This window comes from Peromyscus eremicus, chromosome 9, assembly GCF_949786415.1.
Source record: "Peromyscus eremicus chromosome 9, PerEre_H2_v1, whole genome shotgun sequence".
Classification (NCBI taxonomy): Eukaryota; Metazoa; Chordata; class Mammalia; order Rodentia; family Cricetidae; genus Peromyscus; species Peromyscus eremicus.
Genome location: NC_081425.1, coordinates 64806350 through 64830193, shown reverse-complemented (window position 1 = coordinate 64830193; position 23844 = coordinate 64806350). Strand labels below are relative to the sequence as shown.

The window sequence follows — 23844 nt, the reverse complement described above, 5'->3', positions numbered from 1 at the left end:
GTGTGGTCTCTTTATTGCCCCTCCCCCACCAGGAAGCAGTTGTTACCCCACTGAACAGATGGGAAGACGGAGGGGCACTGAACAAGCAGCTGGTCCAAGCTTACGTAGCTAACAGATGGGAAAGCCGAGGTGGGGATCTGGCTGCCCTGCTGGCCAGAACCTCCATTCTGAGAGCGTAGATTTCACCAAGGCTGCTTTCAAAAAGTAGACGAGAAGGCAAACTTTGTACCCTACTCCGCCCTTTTCCTATTTAATTAGAATCTTAAAACAAAAAATCCTCCCTTCCCCTGACAGCTTCCCAAAGCACCTCTGCCGGGAGGCCTTCCCACTTCTCTGAGTTTCTCAGCAATCGGTAACTTTTTTCTTTTTTCTTTCAGATACGAGCCAAAGCCTTCGAACACTTTCCCTGGAACTCTGGGAATTCTGAAGCCTCGCTCTCTGAAGCTTCCGCCACCTTCTGTCAAGCAGCTGCTTCCAGCCTCCGCTGCTGAGGCTGCTGGCTTTCCCAGACCCAAACCCGAAAGGCACGGTCCTCCTCCTCTCCATCCCCTCCTCCCGGGGGCAGCTGACATTTACAGCTCACCTGCCCTGGGGTTTTCTCTCCAACTCGAATAAAATTATCCTCAAGCTTTAAAAATCAGTAAATAAACCTAAAGTAGCTGCACTTGCTTTAGAAAAGATGGTAGCCTTTAAGACCAAAAACCCCCTTAAGTCCAAGGCTGATGAGAACCACGTCAGCAAAACCAGGAAACTGCCTACCCTCTCCAATCTCGACATATTCTGGGTGACACCAGAAGAATAGGGCCGTTGGTTCCCAGCCAGATCTTATAACTTTCTAGCTCTGGGCTTTGGAATGCTCAGAAGTTGAAAACTACATCCGACCCCTATTATCATATTAAGCCAATTAAGCTTTCTTATCGTATCAGTTTTGTTTGAAAAATTGTTGTGGCCTCCTTCCTGTCTGCCACCCCACTGATCCCTGAGTGTCTGGTGTCACTGGCTTCTGTTTCTATCTGTCTGAGATTCAAAGCTCTTCTCAGTTCCCCCTATCAATTTCCCACAATACCTTAACTATCTTAGTTCTCTCAAGAAAAGAGAAATATGGTGGTTATCAGGCAGTGTCCACGTCCATTTCAAATGCTTGGCTGTGCTCCCCACTCTTAAGGTCTGGCTGAAAAGACATCTGAAATGATCCAAGACCATTCCGATGATACTTCAAAACTCTAATTTCACGTGTATGAAGGCGTCTTCTGGGTATTTTTTCTCATGTTCAATGGTTATCCTGTCGCACAAAGCATGGGAGTCCTCCTTTCTTCCTCTGGCTGCTCTTAGCAAGGCTTGCCTTTAAGGAAGACTCAGTTATTGCACTATTACTGCAGGGCTTGTGTAGTGAGTCTGCTCCTCAGTCATACACTCACCTGCTATACGTACGTAATGCTGAGTCTGGGAAAACTGCCTTAAATGTTGGTTGGGAAGAACAGCTCATTAACTAAAACATCATAGGATCACAGGACAAAAGTCAGACTCGGAGAGGCCATCAGCTCCAACCCACCACACGACAGGAACTTCCTCTCAACATCTACCAATGGCCCTTTAGTTTACCCAGGACTTGAGCCCTCCCTTCCCAGGTCACTAGCACCAGTTACTAGAAAGTTCTTTCTGTCACGTCAGTCACATACTAAACACAACCTGTCTGCCTGCCATTTCCAGTCTTTTGTTCTGGTTCCGCCCACTCAAAAAACAGGCACACAGCAGGGTGTAGAAATGCACTCTTGTAATCCCAACACCAGGAAAGCTGAGGCAGGAGGATATTTACTTGATGTTTGAGACCAGCCTGGGTTACATATTAAGTATCAGGAGAGCTGGAATTAGAGTGGAACCCTGTCTCCAAACAAAACAAAATGATGGGAACACATTTGTACCCCTCTGGCTTCACCCCACTCCCATCCCCACCCTACCCCCCACCCCCGGGAAATCTCCTTCCTCAGTATCTCTTGTGAAATAGAGTCTTGACCTACAGATAACATTCCTTTTCTCTTTCTATGTCTCCTTTACCACTTAATGAGGACTCAGTTAAAGTAACCTACAGTAATTGTATAAGTTTACAGCAGCAGAGCAGTAAAAAGATAATAAACATTACCTGGGGCTCAGAGGAGGAGCGCTCACCTCTCAGGCAGAAAGCACTAGGTTTCACACACACACACACACACACACACACACACACACACACACACACAGGAAAAGCAAAAACCATAAACACCATTTCCTATTGTGACAGATATGGCTCGTGCCTATGATTCCAGCATGAAGCAGGAGAATCATGCATCTGTGGCTAGCCAGGGCTATGTAGTGAGACTTCACCCAGGACCAAAAAAAAAAAAAAGTTACTATTATTTAAATACCAAGAGATAGCTAACATGTAGGCAGCATCTTTTCAGACTTCGGTACATCACTGCATTGATGTGTTTTGATTTAGTATGGGTTTCAACAGTTGGTCGTCTTTGCATCATTTAAAAATCCACTTCACTCTCATCCTTTCAAGTTATTTTTCTTTGGAACTAACCAGGTCATGCTGACTTGCCCAAGCCTCTGAAGTCAGCTTCTGGACAGTGGTCTGGCCTGACCCACCTTGCCAGGCCTCTCCTGTAAAGCACCTGCTTTGTGACCCCCAACCTTTGGGAAGCACACACCCACAGGCTCTTGTGAGTGGGCAGAAGATAACTCCAGAAGCATCACTGGGGACGCTGTGGCACTCCCGTCTCTTGCCTGGCTCTCCCTGTTGCTCCTCTCTCTCATCAAGCGACAAGCTACGCAGCAGCCCCATCACAGCACTTCCCTTTCTTCCTTTTGGATTCCATCAAGGACGCCTCACATCCAGACCCCTGAGCTTCACAGACCCCGTGTGGACTTATGTATCAGTCCACAGTACTCTGTGCCTCAGCCCTGTCTGAGTTACTAGGGTTGATAGAGTCCTTCTAGATACTGCCATTATCACACTGCTTAAAAAGAAAGAGCACAGGCTGGCAGACAGGAAAGCTCACAGAAATACTCAATACCACAGAACACCATCTCTGTCCCAGGCATACCTTCAGCATTGAGGTGCATAGTCTCCAAGGGTCCAATGAATGCATACCGCATGCCCAGCCCATCTGACATGACCAGGTCCAGGTCGTTAGGAGACACTATTCCTTCCTACATGAGGAGAAGGGGGTAATACACAGTTGAGTTCTTTAGAAAGGCAATTTTGTTAACACTGCTTGTCCTAACTTCTTGTAGGCAGTATCACCCCCCTCCTCCAAAAAAAAACCCCACTTTTTTATGCACTGTAATATTTTAATGGAATTGTTTTTACAACCAAACTATCCTATATGTGTGAGTCCTGAAAAAAGAGTACCCCTTCTCCTCTTTACCATCCCCACGTATCACCTGCAGCTTTGGAGACAGGGAAGATAAAGTAGACCCAAGGAAACAACCAGGGGGGTTTCTGGATATTTGATCAGGAGATGGGACGGTGTTTAAACACGCCAGAGAATGGGAAGTAACTCTCAGGCTTCACCTGCCTGCAAGTCAAGCCTTGTTCAGCTTTTAATGAGTTTATAGGAAATGCCATTCTTTGATGAAATACGGCTTAGGATGGGTTTGTTTGCCGAGGTGGGGCCCTAAAGTTTCTGCAAATGTGAAGTGCCAAGCAAGAGGAAAGTTGTTACGTGCTGTGCTTAGAAAACCAGCCAATTTGTGTGCATGGCTTCAGGTGCGAGACCTAAGTCACCAGTGGTACCTTCTGGCGACTCACTGCGGGTTCACACCCTGCTGAGGACCTCTGTACCCTGGGCATCTCAATTCTCAGGAGGGCAGATATGAGGAAAGAGAAACATTTCCCCCAAATTCCTGCTGGCTAGACTGGCAGCATTCTGTGGAACCTGCCACTCGGGGACTCTTTCCTGAGCAGTTTCTTCCAGAGAGGGTCCTGTGGGCTTGATATTTGTAAGGCTACTAACCATGCCTAAGCAGCTCTGGAAGGCCCCTGTCAGTCCTCACCTGGAGGACCCAGTTCCTGTATGGAGATACATCCATACACTGTCACCCTGTGCACATTGGTTCCAGTGACAAGCTCAGGAAAGCAACCCACCAGACATGTCACCTCAGTCTGACATCTTTCTTAAGAGGACAAACCTTGTCAGCCTGAAGGAGGGATCGGAGACATCATCAAGGTCCTCAGGGTTCCTCTGGAAGGAACCCTTTGTCCTCCAGATGCCCCTGGGATTTGGGCATCAGAGGCTGAAGATCCCCTGCTGGCCTGGTCAGCAGGCATTTTCCACTTCCCAGACTCCAAAGGTAACAAGACTTAGAACAGTTGGGAAAGTGGATTTGCAGTACCTACCACCACTGCTACTGTACCTCAGTGAATGAAAGAGACACGGGAAGTCTTGGGTCTGTGCATGCTTGGACGACCCCAGTTCAACTGAAGGAGAGGATGGAGCTGTAGAACCAAGATGAAGACAGAGCCCACCACCCTGGAATGACAAGTCTAAGTCATATCTGACTAAGCAACTCAACTTCAGAGAACCACGTTCCATCGAGCCACAGCACATGAGACATGAATACAGAAAGACTGTATGTGCTCAAGATTTACACACAGTGCACAGAACCACGATAAAGCAAGGCCCTGGCACCAGCTCACTATCCTTCTAAAGACAGACACCCACTTTCTATAATAACCATGCCCTGGCTTTTGAGATCGGCCCTCAGAGTTTGCTTTTCGCACACTTTTAATCAAGTAGTACATAGTATGCATTCTCATGCGACTTGATTCTGTTTCTCAATATCATGGTTTTTAAGATATACACAGGGATGGGGTGGAGGCTCACCTTCTTAACATGTGCAAAGCCCTGGGTTCCATCCACAGAACTACAAAAATAAAAATAAATAAAGATGTACCTATTCTATATGTGCCTAGAGTTTGTCCATTCTTGTTGATTCTAGTGTACAGCTCCTATACATAGGGCGACAGAGAATATTTTGGAACACAACCCCAGCCTATGTCTAAGAACAACTGCTGGGACCATGCTCCATCTTCTGTGTTATTCGGCAATGCTATGCTGCTCCCCAGAGCATTGCGTCATACCCATTCCCCCAGGCACCAGCACTGTGTACAGGAGTTTTCATCTCTCAGTGCATTCCAAAGACAGGGTGCCATGATGTATGCGGCACTCTGACCTGGTAGGGCACTGTGGAGTCACACTGGGTCTCTTGTTACCACTAACCACCCTACCATGTGTTTATTTAGACTGCCCAGAAGAGCAAAGTTATTTATTCAGTTCACCCAAATGCTGACAAGTGTCGCTTCCTTTCACTCCTCAAAACAAAACTGTAAGAAGAGAGGGCACTGAGGAGGCAAGAATCCACAGAAAGCCATGGTAATGTCCAGAACCATCTAGAAGACCATCTGATGTGGAATCGTCCTTCCCAGCTGCTCCTTCCTACCTGGCAAGCTCTTGCTTTCCTAACCTGCCTCGGGGTGGGGGGTTCCTGCATTCTTCCGACCCTGGAATGTAGTGAGAGGCAGGGGTGGCCTGAAGACCCTCCTTCAACCTAGAGTTCCAGCTCAGCATTCCAAAATGCCTGAAGTTTTTCACTTTCACCTTCAAACTGAGATAGACACAAACATTGAAACACCCTATACTTGCAATGCTTTCCAGCTCTTTCTTCTACAGTATTTTTAGAACTGACTTTAAAAGAATTACAAAACACTCAAACAGTGAGCTACACAAATTATTCTTTTTTTGGCATTTTTTGTCTTTTTGCTGGAAATAGAAGGAACTCGGGCCTCACACATGCCAGTCAAGTGCCCTACTAATTCCCAGCAGCTTGCCTTTCTTTCTGGTGTCATCTGGAGCAAAGCAGTCCATTTTCCTCATCCCTCCCCCCCCTCCCCCGCTCCCCACGACAGACAGGAAAGGGAAGAATATTGTATTCTCTTCACTTCTGCATTTCTTTCTGCCCTGTATGGAATTTTCAAGGGGATTCCTCAAACTTGTTTTTTTACCTAGACGTTAATCTAGAGGAAGACGACCGTGGGTATTTCCATTCAATCCTGATCCTTGCCTATTGAAATCACATCACTGAGGCAATCATGTGCACTTCTCCTGGAAGCTGCACTGGACACTGAACTACAGGCTTCACACTCAGGATGCACTGGTCCTCAGTTTCTCTCCTGAACTCATTTCCACTCCAACTGTATAACAACATGTATGATGGTACATAGAGCAAATATCCTCAGTGGCAGAAGAGGTAGAAAAAAGTGCTGACAAACGACTCCTGGAACCTAGATGGAACATGGAACCTGATGCCAACCCAGTTTAATACTTATCAGAATCGCTATCAGTACTTCCTCCATTTTGTGGCAAAATTCTCAAGACGCAAGTACAAAGAACAGTCCCAGGAGGTTAGGAGAGTCCTAAAAACTCACACAGAGCAATGAACACTACCATCACTGTTTGTTCAAAGCCTGGCTTTTGTGCCACATTCTGAGAAACCTCGGGGTGAGGAGGGCCCAGACACACTGGTAAGGAATCCCCTTTCACTGGAAAACTTCTGGTCTGGCTTTTCTTTAAGATCTGGGACTTACCACAATTTACACTGATGCATTGGGGACCGGGAGGGGCAAGACAGTCACCAGAGAAGCAAGAAAACGCGGGGCAGTGAATGAAGTGTTCAGTTACGCTGACACACATTTTAAGCATAATTAAAGGGTTTTGGGGGTGTGCCAGACAGAATTCTTTTAGTGGAGACACACAGAAACACACACATGCTCTCTCCCTTTCTCTCTCTCCCTTCCTCCCTCTCTCTCTCTCTCTTCTCTCTCAGTGTCTATGGAAAATTTGTTACAGAATATCCCATCTCCCCTTACCAAAGTTCATGGATACTCAAGTCCCTCAAAAAAATGGAATGGAACTGTCTTAAAGCCTATGTGCATCTTCCCATAGACTAACTCACCACTGGTGACTTACAACACCTCATACAGCAGAAGCACTATGTAATAATCTGGTCGAACAAGATGGCTCACTGGGTAAAGGTGCTCGCAGTCAAACCTGATGACCTGAGTTCAATCCTTGGGTCTCACGGGGTAGAAAGAGAGAACCAATCCCTGCAAGTCATCTGACCTCCATATGTATGCATGAATGCATCCCCCTCAACACACACACTCCATAAACAAATCAATGTAATTTAAAATTTGTCATGACATCTTGTCTAGAGAACAAAGAATGGAACTCTATACATGTTCAGTTTTTAAAAAATACTTTCAATCTGTAGTCCCTTGAACGGCAGATGGAGAACCCACAGATACAGAGAGCTCACGGTACACACACACACGTACAGAGAATTAGTATAAGGGATTGGCTTATGTGATTGTGAGCTGCTGAGTCTCGGGGAGGCCTCAGTTCAACTTTTTAGACTTCTGAACCGATTAGATGTAGCCCATCCAGATTATAGAGACTAACTCCGTGTAGATCAGGTCAGCTGAGGCACAAAGTCCCTCTAGGACCCCCACACTGTCCAATCTGCGTATCTGTGAGGTGGGAGACAAAGGAGAAGCCACGTCAAGGACCACGTAAGTAAGGGGTAAATCCCGCGTGACTGACCTGCTTCTCTGACAGAGGAGGGAGGCAGGCCTGGCATGGTGCACAATATTTGATGACTAAATCCCGTGACTGTCACCACGTTCACCAGCCGCGCACACTTATCTTCTCCTCGACTGTTCATCCTTCTCATTTTCTCACACATGGTTGCTCGCCCCCATGTTCCCTGAATTTTCTCATTTTAATCCTGGCCACCTCGTCTCCTTTTTAAAAGCCAACTCCCAGTTGTGTTCTTCCATTTTTGTTTTGTTGATTTCCCACACTGCTCCCGAGTTGTCAAGGAGCTCTGAGCAAACAGTCCCTACTTGGCCACCACGGTCACGTTCGGGGACCCAGCCTCGTTACCAGGCATGCAGATGAGGTTCCACTGGAGCTCTTCCCTCCCTCAACCTTCAACCCAAACTGTGAGGGTGTGAGCCCAGTGTCTTCATGGAGAAAGATGAGGGGTGAAGAATAGGAAGAGGTGATGTTATGAGTAAGTTCCAGACTGTGATGTGCACAGTAAGACTCGTGGCTCTGCCACCCTCAGTCACCTAAGGGGGACAGGAAGGAAAGTGGGTCTGCTATATCTCGGCCACTGGGAAGAGGTCACAGGTCAAGGGGCCACTTTGATCCTTTTCGACATGGAACAACCCTGAGCTTCAGCAGTGTCTCTGTCTCCTGAGGTGTTCCCAGGTAGGCTGGATAAGACAACTCCAGCAAGAGCCACGTTCAATACTGTCCCTCTTGGAGACGCTCATTCCTGGAGCCCTCATGGATGGTCCAGAAACAGAGAGTTTGGGGTCTGGAGGTTGAAACTGAGTAGTGTTTGCGCTCCATAGTTTACCGATTAGAGCACTGGTCTTGGAAACCGAGGACTATCATGGTACAGTTCTCACAAGAAATGAAGTGGGACCATGGGTTAGTTCTCTCTACTGGAATAGTCTTATACTTTGTTTTTTTATTTTCTTCTCCACACATCACTGCTCTTCTCCACCACAGACATGACGCAGAAGGCTAGGGATGAGAGAGAGAGAGAGAGAGAGAGAGAGAGAGAGAGAGAGAGAGAGCGCGAGCGAGCTCACCAGTCAAGAGCACACACTGCCCTTGCAGAAGATCTTAGTTTGGTTCCCAGCATCCACATCAGGTGGTTCCCAGCAACCTGTAACTCCAGCTCCAGGAGCAAGAGCAAAAACGACCGGGCCTAAACACTCCCACCCTACCCATGCCACCTTCCAGGGAGATGTGAGGCAAGAGGAAATCTTAATAAGGAGAAAAGAAAAGATGTCTGAGAACTGCCTCATGACCTATAGTTACTCACAGGTTTGTAAGCAGCATGGCCTCTTGCCAACACTTACAAGAGTTCTTGGAAGCAGGACACAGACATTCCTGCATGATGACAGGGGCAGATTTTGCTAACTGTGGAAAAGCCTACCGAAGCCCACACTTAGCTCATGCAACAGGACACTGAATCATGCCTAGAAAACACACATCTTGTCAAGAGCCATCTGAAAGACACAGAAGAGCTAGAGTTCCCCCTCCAACCTCCATAGGATGGGGTGGGAAGCAGCAGGTGGCCCTGACAGGTGAGCCTGCTGGGGACAAGTGTCCCTTGTGCCCCTTGAGTGGCAGGAGAAGCACATCTCACTCTCGGGGACATTCTGGTCACATCTAGTAAGTGATGAAAATGCCATTCCCTGGTCTGGAGAGCCCACACCTCAGACTACCCGTGAAAAGACCCCCAAGGACAAAGGCACAGGAACAAAGGAGTCACTGAGTCAAGGTCATGACAGAAACAGAAGCTATTTCAAAACAACCCGCAATGGGAGAAACATCCCAACATTTAAAAGTCAACCAAATGAAATAAGGAAGCCATTAAACAACAAGAAATATCAGGGCAAAGCATTTATATTAGGGACGATGCATGAAAGCCTGGAGAGAAGAAAGGAATTGGACTTGGGACAGGGCAAAGCTAGGGGCATTTTCCCCTTGGAATTTTCTTTTTTTCTTTCTTTTTTTTTTTCGGTTTTTCGAGACAGGGTTTCTCTGTGTAGCCTTTCCTGGAACTCACTTGGTAGCCCAGGCTGGCCTCGAACTCACAGAGATCCACCTGGCTCTGCCTCCTGAGTGCTGGGATTAAAGGCGTGCGCCACCGCCACCCAGCAGAATTTTCTTTGAAGTTCTAAAATAGAATAAAATTATAATTTCCAGAGCACTATTTCTCAGTCCATTGTATAGATGACCATGTTTAGTTAGACAATGAACTGTATTACAGTACATCTTAACCTTAAAACCAAACACAAGAACAAAAAGGATCCACCATTTTCTGGAAGGTCAAACAGTTTACTGCCAGACACCGACAGAGACAGCAGCATGGGCTAAGGCTTTGTCCAGCATGCTGAGGACCCCAGGACCCCAGGACAACTGAGAACTGGAGGTCCACCAGATTTTAGAGCTTTTCACACATTGGAATATTTGCGTAGAGTACTGATTGAGTGCCACTAATCCAAAAATCTGAAATCTATAATTTATTTTAATCTAACATTAGAATCACCAAGTTTTATATTTGGAAATATTTCAGATTTCAGATGCCTTGTTTAGGAACACTCAACCTGAAATTTAATTGAGGAGTCACCTGGGAATAACGTTTGGTACAAAGCGGTCTGAATCAAAAGGAAGCCTCCAGCACCAAAGATATCAGAGAGGCAGTGACGTGAGCAGCCTCTGCTTTTCCTTGATTGTAGAGGAAAAGGTTTTGACTTATTGATATGTGAGCTCTGAATGATGAAATATGAATTATGGGTTTGGTAAACATGGCCTTTGTTGTGTTGAGGTATTCTTTTATCTTCATTTTCTTTGAGATAGGGGCTTACTATGTAGCCCTGGCTAGCCTCCAATTCACTGTGTAGACCAGGCTAGTCTCAAACTCGCAGAGATCTACTTGCCTCTGCCTTCCAAGTGCTAGGATTAAAGGCATGTGTCACCAATCCAGCCAAGGTATACTCATTTCTTTACCTAACAAATGGAGTTTGTCTGTTTGTTTGCATCACAGAAGGATGCTGAATTCTGGCAAATGCTTTTTGGCATCTCCCCAGGGGATCACATAGGTTTTGCTCTTTATTTGTTGATGGGATGCTTCACACTTATGGATTTGCATGTGTTGAACCATTCTTGCATTCCTGGGACAAACCCCACTTGATTGTACAGATGATGCTCTTCACATGCCATTTCTAATATTCAGTTTGCTAGTTTTCACTGAGATTTCCAGAGAGCCAGACTATACATCAGCTGCTCTACTTCTGGAAGCATCTCCTGGTTGCTGTTGAACTGGACACTGTGCTGACTTGGAAGTGGGGCTCTGGTATAGTTCCGGGCTCCCCCAAAAGCTCTCTTGCCCAGAAGTATGGCTGCTCTCAGTGCGTCTGCATAGGTCACCCACAGGGAGCTGGTCCTAGGGAACAGTCATGCATCAGCTACAGTGACGTGGCAGCCTGACAGACATGTTGCTTTGGCATTGCCATTGGACTGAGCAGCTCCTTCGTAAGGACCCTGGGTCTAGAAAGTCTTCAGCCAACTTCATGGAGTTGAGAGAGTAAAAAGAGCTAAACCTAAGAACACTCTGATTCCCTCTGGCGACTTGTTGGCTGTGGTAGACACACTGACCACCTGACATTCTAGGGTACTGGGTGCCCTCAGTCCTGCATCCTGTAGGTAGCTAAGAGCTCTCACTTCTGTATGCTGCTGGCCGCCAGGCACCCTCAACCCCCCTTGCTGCAAGCAGGGTATCTGAACAGAACTATGATCTATAACTCTCCCTAGAGCTGGCTGTACATTCCCAGGCTCTTCATCCTCCAGGTTCCCACTTCTACTCACGGACATTCTCTCCTGACAGAAAACCTGATCACAATTTGCATCTCTGCTCAGGAAATGAAAGGGTGAGGTGTGGCTGGTGTTACATGTGTGAGCAATGTGACCAGGAAGCAATTCCAAGTGAGATAGGGTCTGGCCAGGGAGCTTGCGTTGAGAAGAGCAATTCTCACCTCCTGACAATTCCAGTCTTGCGTTTGTTCAACCTGTTTGTTTTTTATTTTTGTTTTTGTTTCTTCAGACAGGGTCTCATTTAAACCCAGACTGGCCTCAAATTCCCATGGTTTATGTGGTACTGGGCATCAAAACTAGCACCTCACGCATGCTTGGCAAGCACTCTACCAACCGAGCTACATCCCAAACCCATATCTGTACTTTAATGAGGGTGAATTAAAACTTTTTTAAAAAAGTTAAAAAACGTTTGAGCCTGGAATGGAGCTACACACCTTTAATCCCAATACTCACAAGGCAGAGACAGGCAGATCTCTGTGAGTTCAAAGCCAGCTTGGTCTACATAGCAAGTTCCAAAACAGCCAAGGCTACACACTGAGACCCTGTGTCAAAAATCAATTTTCACATCTCTTTTGGAACAGGCAGAGGCACTCTGTGCTTTAAACTGGGGCTCAAATTCATACAGCATCGAAATCACCAGAAGCTGTATTTAAGAAGAAGCTGGTATTGATGAGAGGCCTGAGTTCCAGATAAAGAGATAGAACAAAACACACATAGTCAGGCAGAGGGAATAAAGAGGAAAAGCAATCGAGAAGTGAAATGTCATGTTCTCCATGAAATGGAGACTCCATCAAGTACAGACCAAACTGGTATTAATATTCTATTAAGGAACAGAGAGCTGCCAGTCAACTAAGCTACCCCACCAGCTACAATGTGCAGAGTTTATCTTTGAAGAGATGAAACCCAGTCTAAGGAGACTTTCAGGCCCAGGCTTCAGGGAAGCCACATCCAAGGCTTCTCCAGCGTTGACATCCATTAGAATCCCTTGGCTGGTCACAGTACAGATTCTGACTCCACGGGCTGGGGGCGGAGAGGGGCGGAGGAGCTATAGACTGCATTTCTCATAAGCACCCAGGTGAGGCCCAGGAAGTCCTGAGGGATGTCACCTACATAGACAGGATGTGAGGGCCTCAGCTTAGAGCACAGGTTCTCAACCTGTGGGTCTCAACTCATTGTGGGTGGGTGTGGGGGGGTGAAGGATCTTTTCACATGGTTGGCTAAGACCATCAGAAAACACAAATATTCACATTACGATTCATAACAGTAGCAAAATTACAGTTACGAAGTAGCAACAAAATAGTTTTGTGGTGGGTGTCAGCACACCATGAGGAACTGTATTAAAGGGTCGCAGCATTAGGAAGGTTGAGAACCACCGTCTTCGAGCATCCCTGGTGAGAACGGCTCCGCATGAGAAAGAAGGATAAATTAGAAGGTCTCACCATAGGCTACAGGTCGGACACTGGTCCAGCCCTTACACAGAGATCTCCACCTGGTCCTCATCATAGCCCAGGAAGAAACAGGCCCATTATCATCATCATCATCTCCACTTCATAGACCCTGCAACAGAGGCGGGTGCGTGTGGGTCTCAATTCCCAACCAGGCTGCAGTGTGTGGATCAAGCCACTCAACTTATTGGTCGATTTCCTCTTGTGTAAAGTCTAAAATAACAGTGTATTTCTCCTGGTGTTGAGAACTGACTGGCAGATCTGAAAATATCTGATCATGGAAAACGGAGAGTAAAGTTTTCCAAGCTCTGAAATCCTACATAGGGGAAGTGACTGCGATGAGCGGGTGACTGTGCCAGGTGGGCTGGGCTGATTCCTAATTCCTGCAGTAACTTCAGGTAAGTAATGTTCAGCAGAAGTCCATGCTGCAGCTCTCTGGAAGGAGCCTCATCAGCTAATCTGACGACATGATCTTTGAAGCGCACTTCGTTAACTGGAATAATGCTCCCAGCACTTGGTACTCTGTGTCTGAAACGAACCCCCCAGGGTGTCTTGATCAGATGCCACAGACCATGCCCCTTGTGAAAGGCTAAGAGACTAAGAACTGAATCCAGTATCTCGGGATGCAGGGGCCGTAGACTGCCTCCCCACAACACAGCACACCGACTTTAAGTCGAGTGCCTTGTGTGTTGGCAGATGCTGGAAGACCGCGCACATAGGCTAACTTTCCTTTTCCTGCCTGAAGACTAGACTCACCAAAGAGGAAAACAACTGCCTTTGTCTCTCTGAGGTTTCATGAACTAAGCCTGCCTACCAAAGGATGATGATTGAGATGCCATCACCCCTGGACAGACTTTGACACAAGCTCTTGTCCATCTCCTGAGTGTACTCAACTTCCAAAAAGAATGGTTATGAACTACTATCTGTTTTCCAGGTCACTCATTCTAACTAGAAATTACTGCCCCTCACATATACCCTATATTCCGCCATTTTCCTCTCCCTTACAAAAAGGGCACATAGTCATCTGAACCTTGAGGGGTTATTGGGCCCTCACTGTCCTGTGATGTCCTCCTGGCAGGGTAACAAATTTGCATACCTTGTCACTTGTCAGTCTATTCCTAAACCTCTCAAGAGCAAAGGGAATGCTTTCTCTTCACTCCCATAGGGCCCTAAGAACAGGAATCCTGCTAGGGATTAAACCACTTAGAAGGATAAAACCCATGGTAAGCAATTTCTAAGGCTTACCACCAAAACATCCCAACAGGCTGAGAACCTGATGATGGCTTCATGATTCATTCCAGCCTCCTCCACCTACCTTACCCTGATGGGGAAAGAATTTATGGGGAATAAACTCAGCTATTGTCTGGCCAAAGACTTTTCATCACAACATAACTTCCCTCACTGTGTTAATGCCTCAGGAACATGAACTTGAAATTCCCTCCCCAGCCAAAAGGATCTCATCACCCAGTGACCGAGTCCTGGCAGGGAAATGTTAGTGTTACTAGACTGCAGCCAGACCTGTATGCCCAGCATTTACCAGTTCAGGAAGGTCTTCTGTGCCCCAGATATGAAGCCAGACTAGAAGAGAGGACAAAACAGGACTAACATCTACGAGACAATACTACAGACCCTGGTTCCTTCATTTCCTTGGGTACCATTCTTCTCCAGAAAGTGTGGGGACAGCCACAAACAGCAAGTCACGGCTAGGGTGTGCAAAGAGGATAAGAGCATGCCTCTTACTACTGTACTTTCTCCCACTCACCTAGAAATGCCACCGCAGCATGGTACCCCTTCACAAACACCTGCCAGTGGACATGTCCATTGGGGAGTCTTCTCCCATGTCACTCCTCCTTTGCTTCTCTTAGAATTGATCTTGGTTGCTTAGCTACAAGAATTCAATTATGCCCTCTGTAATTAGTGACTGGAATTTAGAACAGGAAACATAGATACTGATCAATGAAAGAAAACTTTCTGCTGTTTAGACATTAAGTGTCCGCCAAAGGCCTTTGTCCCTGGCTTGGCACTATTGGGAGGTGGTAGAGCCTAGTACAGTGTTCCTCAACCTCCCTAATGCTGCGATACTTTAATACAGTTCCTCATGTTGTGGTGACTCCCAACCATCAAATCATTTTCATTGCTACTTCATAACTGTAATTTTGCTGCTGTTATGAATTGTAATGTAAATATCTGTATTTTCTGATGGTCTTAGGCGACCCCAGTAAAAGAGTTGTTCATCCCCGCAGGGCTCAAAACACACAGGATAAGAACGACTGGGAACTACCTTGGAATCAAAGTCACATAATACAGCATACGAACTACCAGTAAATATCTGCCATGAATTCAGATGCAAAAATAAACAAATGGAACTCAGCAATGTCTAAAGTAAACAGTATATCACATGAGGGTGTGTATTAGTGCAAACACAGAGAACAGAATAGAGAGTCAAACACCACTGTGCATTCCACAAATAAACACAATGACTTATCAATTAAAAGCAAAACTTTTAAATTAAATATATAAAGAAAGTCCATGAGCAAGTGAGAGTTATTCCAGACTGGGCTGGCTCCATACCAAGAAAGTCAATGTAACTCTGAGAATCACAGCCAGTGAACACCAAGGCAACTTCCTCTTTCCACACCAGCATCAAAACACCGCCATGCTGGGTAGAAATAGTCTGGGTTCCATCCAGGCCCACTACTTGTCTTACCCTGTCCTAGACCCTAACGTAGGGTCAAAACATGGACATGGACACTTGGCTTTGATCTATCCAGAGCTCACACAGATGACAGGAAACAGAATTTGCACCAAGATGTCTAGACAAAAGCTCTGAGGCTCTTTACACCTGGAACCAAGTTCCACCAGTGAATGCACCAGACTTGTGTGGAGCAGAAAGAGCCTTTCTCTCTTTCCAGAGAACAAGGGGACAGCACACCTATGGGGAACTGGAGAGGTGGGGAAGCCACCTCACATATGGAAGCTCATTCTGTTCTCTCAGTCCAGGCTGAGGGCCGGGTATTCCAGCCACACGTGGAACCCAGCCCAGGCTTTACGTGCAAAGAGAAGCTCTGGGCCAGTCCATTGGTGCCTGTCTGTAACGGAGGATTAAGTGGTGCGAGGCTCACACAGGTTGTATGATGAGTTTCAAACCAGCCTGGCCTTCTTAAAATGACCTTGTCTCCAAAAGCCGATGAGAGAGAGTGGGGATACGGAAGAAGTGAGGAAGGGAGAGAAGGAAGGGAGAGAGAGGGAGGGAAGACGGGGAGGTTCTTTGCAAGGCCTGTGACTAGCCTCAATTCTGCTCTTTTTGATAATAAAATTACCCTAGAGTGTTGAAGCAAACTGGGAAAACCCCCAATCCAAGTTGAAACACTCCCATCAAGTTGAACACCCCGAAATGTAAACTGAGTCCAGCAGGCTCTATCTGAAGTTGTGAGGAGTCAGTTAACCTCTGCCTGGAACAGAGGCTGCGAACACAGCCGGCAGATCTGCACCAGGAGGGCAGCGCTCTGCAGAGAGTTTCCAACCTTTGCTGATTGCAGCGGCTGAAGAGGAACCAGGCCACAGGCAAAGACCTTCCCATAAAAATGTACACAATGGTCAGGTATTAACAGTTAAGCCACCCCCCGGCAGGTACAGCATCAGACACACTTCTACGGGAGAGGGATCCTGCAGCTGGCACAGTTACTGTGGGGAGGATTTCTCTAGAGTCACCTCAAGATGAACCACAGCCTCTCACTCAGCTTTGGAAACATGTAGACAGGAAGGGGTCCATGCAGACACACAGAAGCCCATACCAGCAACTGTTTCAGCAAAGAGCCAATATCCAGGCTCCCCTGCTCAAGGTCCTGGGAGAAGAGTCGAGGAGCTGCTGCTAAGTTGCTATGGTAAAAGGAAGCACACTCCCGGATTCCACCCCTAGGCTCTCTGCATCCCTTCCGCCTTCCTGTCCGCCGGTAGAGCCCAGAGCCCCTATAGGCTGGAGACACACCTGAAGTTCAGTCCTAACGGTCCGCAGATCACTTTGGAACTTGAGTACAGGCTATCTTCTAGAATCACATGAAAGGTAAGACTTTGGGTTCTAGCAACACTTCCCTAACCTTCCCGTGTCTTTTCCTGGAAAAAAGGCAGACAGCACAAGCCGGTGGGAGCTTGCAGGGAGGTGAACTGAGCATCCGCTTCAGTGTGCTTTCCTCCAACAGTACAAGGAGACACACCAACCCTGCCCAGAGCTTCCCATCTACAATCAGTTCCGCTGTGTGGTCAAACGCAGACAATGTTTGTGCACATCTCCTGCCTAAGTCCTACACAGGTCTCTACATTCTTTCCAAAGTTAATCCACAGCTTTCAAGTAACTAAGCAAGACTTAATTCAGAGTAAAAAATTACTCTGAACTTAAAAAAATATATAAAAATAAAAATAAAAAACCCTAAAGGCTGGGCGGTGGTGGCACACACCTTTAATCCCAGTACTTGGGAGGCAGAGCCAGGCTGATCTCTGTGAGTTCTAGGCCAGCCTGGTCTACAGAGTGAGATCCGGGACAGGCTCCAAGGCTATACAGAAAAACCCTGTCTCGAAAAAACAAAACAAAACAAAACAAAACCTAAAAAGTTAAAATTGCCACAACACCACTTCTTACCATGTTGTACTATAGTACTAAATTTTTCTGGGGTCTACTAGATTGCTGTTCTATTTTAAATAGACCTCAAAGAAGGTATTTTACATGTAGGGTTTCTTTAAAATGTCCTGACACTGATTGATTTCTAAAACATTATTCAAGGAGTGTGAGATCCCAGCACGTACACGGCAGGTGTAGAGTGGGAGGCAGATTTAAACACTGAGTCACAGCAGAGCGTGCACCCAGTGTACAGGTAAGTAGGGTCACATGATGACTCTAACAGGGAGAGTCACATACATCATGCACACCTGTTGAAGTCTGGAGGAAATACTGGAAGGAAATTAACACCCACAAAAGGTGAGGTGCAGCTGGCTTCTTGCTTCCCGTCCTGTGTGCTTGCAAGGAGCTGTGGGACTACACCCAGTGTGGATAGTCCAAGCCAAGCACTGCCCTCCTCACCTGAGAACAAGGCAGTCCCTTATACACTTCACTATGACCTGCATGGATGTGGCGCTGTACGTTTGAATGAAGAAAACAAGCCTATTACTAACAAGCTTAGTATTTATCACAGTTTTCCCCAGTTATTGAAATAAGCTGGGTTTTTTAAGGGAGTATAAGGGTTTTTGTTTTTTGGTTTTTTTTTTTTTTTTTTTTTTGTACAAAAAGAATATTTTCTCATCCTGAAAAATTCTGACACCAAGAGGTAAAAATGGGTCTGTGGGAAAACGCAACACCTTACACACAGGTGATTTCGTACGAAGGGCAGGAGAGGTTTGCAACTGTGTCTTGCTATCAAATAATGACTTAGAGAGAGGGATCTCTCAGACGGTGAACTGCTATGTTGTATTCTGTTTCCAAATGGAATGCCCTGGGTCTCCAGAAGAGAGCAAGGAACCCTGGGTGTCCTCTAACTCTGACAGACTCAGAAAGTGACTCCTTTCCTACTCAACCACGGAGGCAAGGGAGGAAGTGGGGGAAGAAGACACGAGGAGAGGGAGGGAGGGAGGGACGCAGGGACGCAGGGAAGAAGGAGAAAGATGGGATGGAGGCCAGCAGGAACGGGGAAGGGAGGAGGGAGGGACACAGGGCACGAACCTCCACCAGTCTCCAGGCCTCGCTGATGACGGCGTACTGCAGGCGGTTCAGGACGAAGCCATCGATCTCCTTCAGGACTCTCACTGGGGACTGCCCAATCTTCCTCATCAGGGCATAGGTTCTGTCCATTGTGGCTGGAGCTGTCTCTGGGTGAGGGATTAGCTCAACCAGCGGGACATAATAGGGTGGATTGACCTTGTGAGAGGGAGAGAAGAACAAGAGGGTCAAGGCCATGGCTGACAGTGGGGCTGCCCTGGTCCACTCCACCTCACCTATGTCAAGTGACAAGTGGGATGGGAGCAACTTTGGAAAGGTCCCTAGCTTCCACATCCAAAGGTAAGACTTGAGAAAGGAATGCAAACACAGGGGGTGGGGGGTGGGGGGCAGTGAGTACAGAACTGTATCATTTTGTTTTTGAAAAGAACATACAAGGTGCACCTTGCTATCTTGTATACATTATGGAGGACCCCAAGCCCTCCAGCCTCCCCAGGACAAGGTTTCTATACTAGTAATTGACATAGCTTTACCCATTCCCACTGTCCAGAACCACTTTCCCATCCTAGACTCCTCAGGCTTGGCCATTCTCTGCCTGTGTTAAGAACGTGAACAGGATGGACAGGTGTGATGGTTCATGCTTGTAACCCCAAAGCCTGGGAGGTTGAGGCAGAGAGTAGGTAGACATTAGTTTCATCTGTATAGTGAGTTCCAAATCAGCCTGGGCTACAGAGTAACTCCTGTCTCAAATACCCCATAAACAGACTCTCCCAAAGCTTGGTACTTCCCTGGTCCCTCTTTGTACATTTCACCCACACTTTGGCAATCTAAAGTCCTGTTCTGTTCTGGAAATTGCAGACAACACAGCACCTGGGCAGCCTCACACCTCAGGGTGGCTGGAGACAGGAAGGCCCCTATCAACGGGAGGGACCCAGGGGAGATGCTGGTGTGGTCCTTGGCTCTGGTTTTCTCGGTTCACACTTAGTTCCTTGGCTATTCCCCATCAAGAACTGGCAAACATCCCAAGAAAACGCAGCTTAGCAGCACCTAACCAGCCTGTACTATGACAATCTGGTCCATGAGGAAAGCCCCTCCATGGCTTTTGCTCTGCTGATCATAGATGATTACACAAATATCCTCTGCAATGACTTCTAGTGGGGGGAAGAGGTAAAAGGTACCACTTCAAGAAGGCTACTCAGGGATAAGCTGCTTCATTATTATTATTATTATTATTATTATTATTATTTATAGCTGGAGTTTTCTCTCCAGGTCCCAACAAGCCATCCTACTTATAAAATAAACACACAGACACTTATATTATTTACAAACTGTATGACCCTGGCAGGCTTCTTGCTAACTGTTCTTATATCTTAAATTAACCCATTTCTATTAATCTATAAGTTGCCACATGGCTCGTGGCTTACCAGTTCTTAAGATCTGCTTCTCATCGTAGTGGCTGGTAGCATCTCTCTGCCTCAGCCTTCCACTTCCCAGAATTCTCCTCTCTGCTTGTCCTGCCTATACTTCCTGCCTGGCTACTGGCCAATCAGTGTTTTATTTATTAACCAATCAGAGCAACACATTTAACATAGAGAACATCCCACAGCAATTATTATTATCATTTTTAAATTTAATTATGTGTCTCACATCATGTATTTTGATCCCATTCATTTTCCTATCCCTTCACATCCTTTCCCACACCCCCTACCCCTGCCTGCATACCCCCAAATAAAACAAAATTTAAGAGAAAAAGGAAAAGAAAAGAAGGGGAGACTTAAAAATCTTGTCATGGAAGCTGCAGTGTGACACAGTGAGTTATGCTGTGAATCCCTTTGTCTGTTTATCTTCACTTGCAAGTGTTCATTGCAAAGAGTCATTGGTCTGGTTCGAGGCCTCTGGTTTCTGCCACCCTATCGATGCTGGGCCCTCTCTAGGGCTCCTCCTGGACATCCTGCTGCTGCCCTGTGTTGTGGAGATCCTGCAGCTTTGGGGCTTTGGGTCAGGTCCCTTCATGTGCTCCAGTAGATCGTAGATAGGGTGGATGATGGGGCAGGCCAAGTCATATCCTTGGTCTATGCCTGGGCAGCTGTAGGGTTAGTGGGCCAGATGGGAAATAGGGACAGCTCTCCCATGTTCACAACTTCGGGGCTGGCTCACCCATACCTGCACTGACAGGGTTGGTTCTATTGTGCTGCCCTGGAGAAGTGCAGGGCCTGCTCTCCCAAGTGTTGCAGCTGGTGGGGGTTGGGGATGGGTCTTGGACCACAGGGCCAAGCTTTATTATTTTTTATGTTATTTTTAAATTCATTTTATTTTATTTAGTTTTAAAAATCAGTTGTTGATATGAAACTCACTCTGTAGTCCAGACTGACTCAAACCAACAGACATTCTCTTTGTCAGCTTCCTGGGTTCTGGTATTACAAGGATGAGCCTGTTTTTCTTTTTAGTGCTGGGGACTGAACCTACAGCCTCGCTCATGGTAGGCAAGCACTCTACCACTGAGCTATATCCCTGGCTCAACTTTAAATAAGTAACTCACATAAATCAATGCCCCAACTTAATCACCTATTTCGCTTAAGTACTTAACCTATGATGCTTTTAAAAATCAGGATTATGGGGGCTAGTGGGATGGATCCGGAGGTAAAGGTCCCAGCTGCCAAGCTTCCCAACTGAATTCAATCCCCATGGCCCACGTACTGGAAGGAGAGAACCAGCTCCTGCAAGCTGTCTTATGACCTCAGTGTGTGTGTGCACACACATACACGGAGCACATAAATAAATATAAAATTATTCAAATAAGAAAATCAGGACTATAAAAAATGGAAGTACATCTCCAGATGAACTGGAGAAGTTGGGCTCCAGGTCCTTGCAGCATTGTGAATGTCACAGGTGGCAAAAACAGACACGCATCTCTTGATATGGGGACATTCTGTTGTGTTAATACATCATAGGGTGTGCAGTGGTGGGGGATGGAGAGGGAACTGATATTTAAGGGGTAAGCCTCCTTCAGGAAGGGAAGCTTTCCAAGATGGGGAGCAGTAAAAACACAAAGGTATGAGTGTGTTTAATGCCTCTGAGCCACGCCCTTAGAATGGTTAAAGTGGTCAACTTTGTGGTATGGTTACCACAATTAAAAGAAATTTAATTAAAGAAATTAAAAACAGTGTTCTAATCTCCCCACCTCCAGCTCCAAATTCTGGCATGACCCCCCATAGACAGTTTAAAAACCGTGCAGCTGAGGAGGCATGGTGATGTGTGCCTTTAATCCCAGCACCTAGCACTAGCACTCCAAGGCAGAAGTGGCTAGGCTTCTGTGATTTTGAGGCCAGCCTGGTCTACACAGAGAGTCCCAGGCCAGCTAGGGCTATATAGTGAGACCCAGTCTCAAAAAATAAAAGTGGTACAACTAAACACTGGACCCTTCAGACCTCCTGGGATGGAACCTGATCGCTCTCCTGTCCCTCCAGGAGGCTCCAGGCAGAATGACGTCACTCCACCCACAGCACTTGGCCTCTGACAATGAAATCAATCCATCTGGAGTCAGGGACGAGCAGTGATAGTGCCTTGGACCACACAGTGGACAGAGGAAAGGAGAGAGCAAAATGTTCACGACAGAGGAAGCAGACTTCAGACAGTGGCACCACTTCTAAGTCGGCCCAGGGTGGGTATTCTCCTCATGGGTCTAACCAAGGCAGGGTGATCCCTGGTATTACCGGCAGATGTCTCCTTTCCATCCTGGGAAATGGGGCCATGGTCTCCAGACACTGCAGGACAGTTATCCACCCACCGGCCACCACAGGGGCCGCTCCTCTCAAGCTTCCCGGGAAGTGAGCTGAAGACTCCCTTATAAACATGTTCTGTATCAGCTCTAACCCCAGCCAGATGCCAGGAAGCCTAGAAGCAGGGGTGTGCATCACAACAGGGCTCCCTCAGCCAAGGGTATAAAACAATGGGACTAACTTGGTGTCCAGCCAGAGGGTACCACTACAGAAAAGGTACACAGAGCTGGCCTTTCATCCCAGCTCCCAAGAGGCTGAGGCAGGGGGCTCTCAAGCTTGAGAATGACTTGGACTACATGGCAAGATGCTGTGGAAATAAGAGGGTCGGAGGTGCTCAGTGGTACAGCCCTTGCTTAACACACAGGAGGAAGCACGGTGGCAGTGGACACTTTATACAAAAAAAAAAAAAAGCAGGCCTTTATCCAACTCCAGAAAGAGACACCCTGCAGCTGACCAGGAACCTGGGTCCATCCCAGAGTCTGTGGCCTCCTTCTAGGCAACCTGACCTACAGAAAAAGTGCTCTTAGAGCACTGAGAGGCCCCATTAGCTCCACCAGACACCTTGGTCCCACAACAGATCAGGAAGGAAGATGAAGGGAAAGTTTTTAAAAGTGAGGCCAAAATAGGTCCAATGCTCCGCTGCTGTGATGGGCGGCTGACACTGTGGGAAGACAGACAAGGTCTCTGTGCCCCCATGCCAGTCTCTCTAAAGCCACCCCCTACACAACACCAACTCTGGCTTCCTCCCTCCAAGAAGGGAAGCTGATCTAAAACACATCTGAGAGCAAGAATGGTCACAACAGAGAAAGCGGGTGCATGAACACCCTTTCCTTTTTGGGGCTTCATGTAGCAGATCTTCTGCAGCCTCTGAAGGGCAGGCAGTCCAGGAAGCCCATAGTGAAGCCCACGTGAGGCCCTCGGTGCTGACAGCACACACCCACTGCTCAGGACCTTCCACTCACCCCTGGAACAGAGATGACCAGAAAACCTGCCCTGCCCCGCAGAAAACGTGCCTGAGGGAACGTGGGGCTGTCCTAACTTGCCAACTGGAGCTTCCCTGTGTGGAGGTGGAGGCCACAACCTATTGCAAAGGCAAATATCCACTGTGCCAGGGCCCTGCAGGGGCATGACCAGGCCTCCTTCTTGACATCTGATTTCCTGTCCAGGCAAAGATCCCAGAGGACTATAGGGCTCAGGACATGAGCTCAGCCACTCTGGTCTGGCCTGTGGGACTGGGAGAAAATGGAGATTCCCAGAGACTAGGGATGACTCCTGACTATTTAGGACTGACCGTATGATTTCAGATGGTCTGCCTACTCCTCTGGATGCCGTAGAATGACAGAATCCAAAAATGGCTCACTTTGGTGACCTGATTTGCTTGAGTTAACATCAATTTTGGCTAAAGAAAAAAACTCATA

At 47.1% G+C, this 23844-nt stretch overlaps 1 protein-coding gene across 1 annotated transcript in view; it reads right to left on the bottom strand.

Annotated features, from left to right (window-relative positions):
- The window catches only part of Cryl1 (crystallin lambda 1), a 119450-nt gene that overhangs the window by 6862 nt on the left and 88744 nt on the right, over positions 1–23844 (bottom strand). The window contains exons 5-6 of the mRNA XM_059274386.1: positions 18654–18848; positions 3087–3192 (exon numbers count right to left, since the gene is read on the bottom strand). Coding sequence (XP_059130369.1) covers positions 3087–3192; positions 18654–18848 — 301 coding nt within the window. The remainder of the gene's footprint in view (positions 1–3086; positions 3193–18653; positions 18849–23844) is intronic.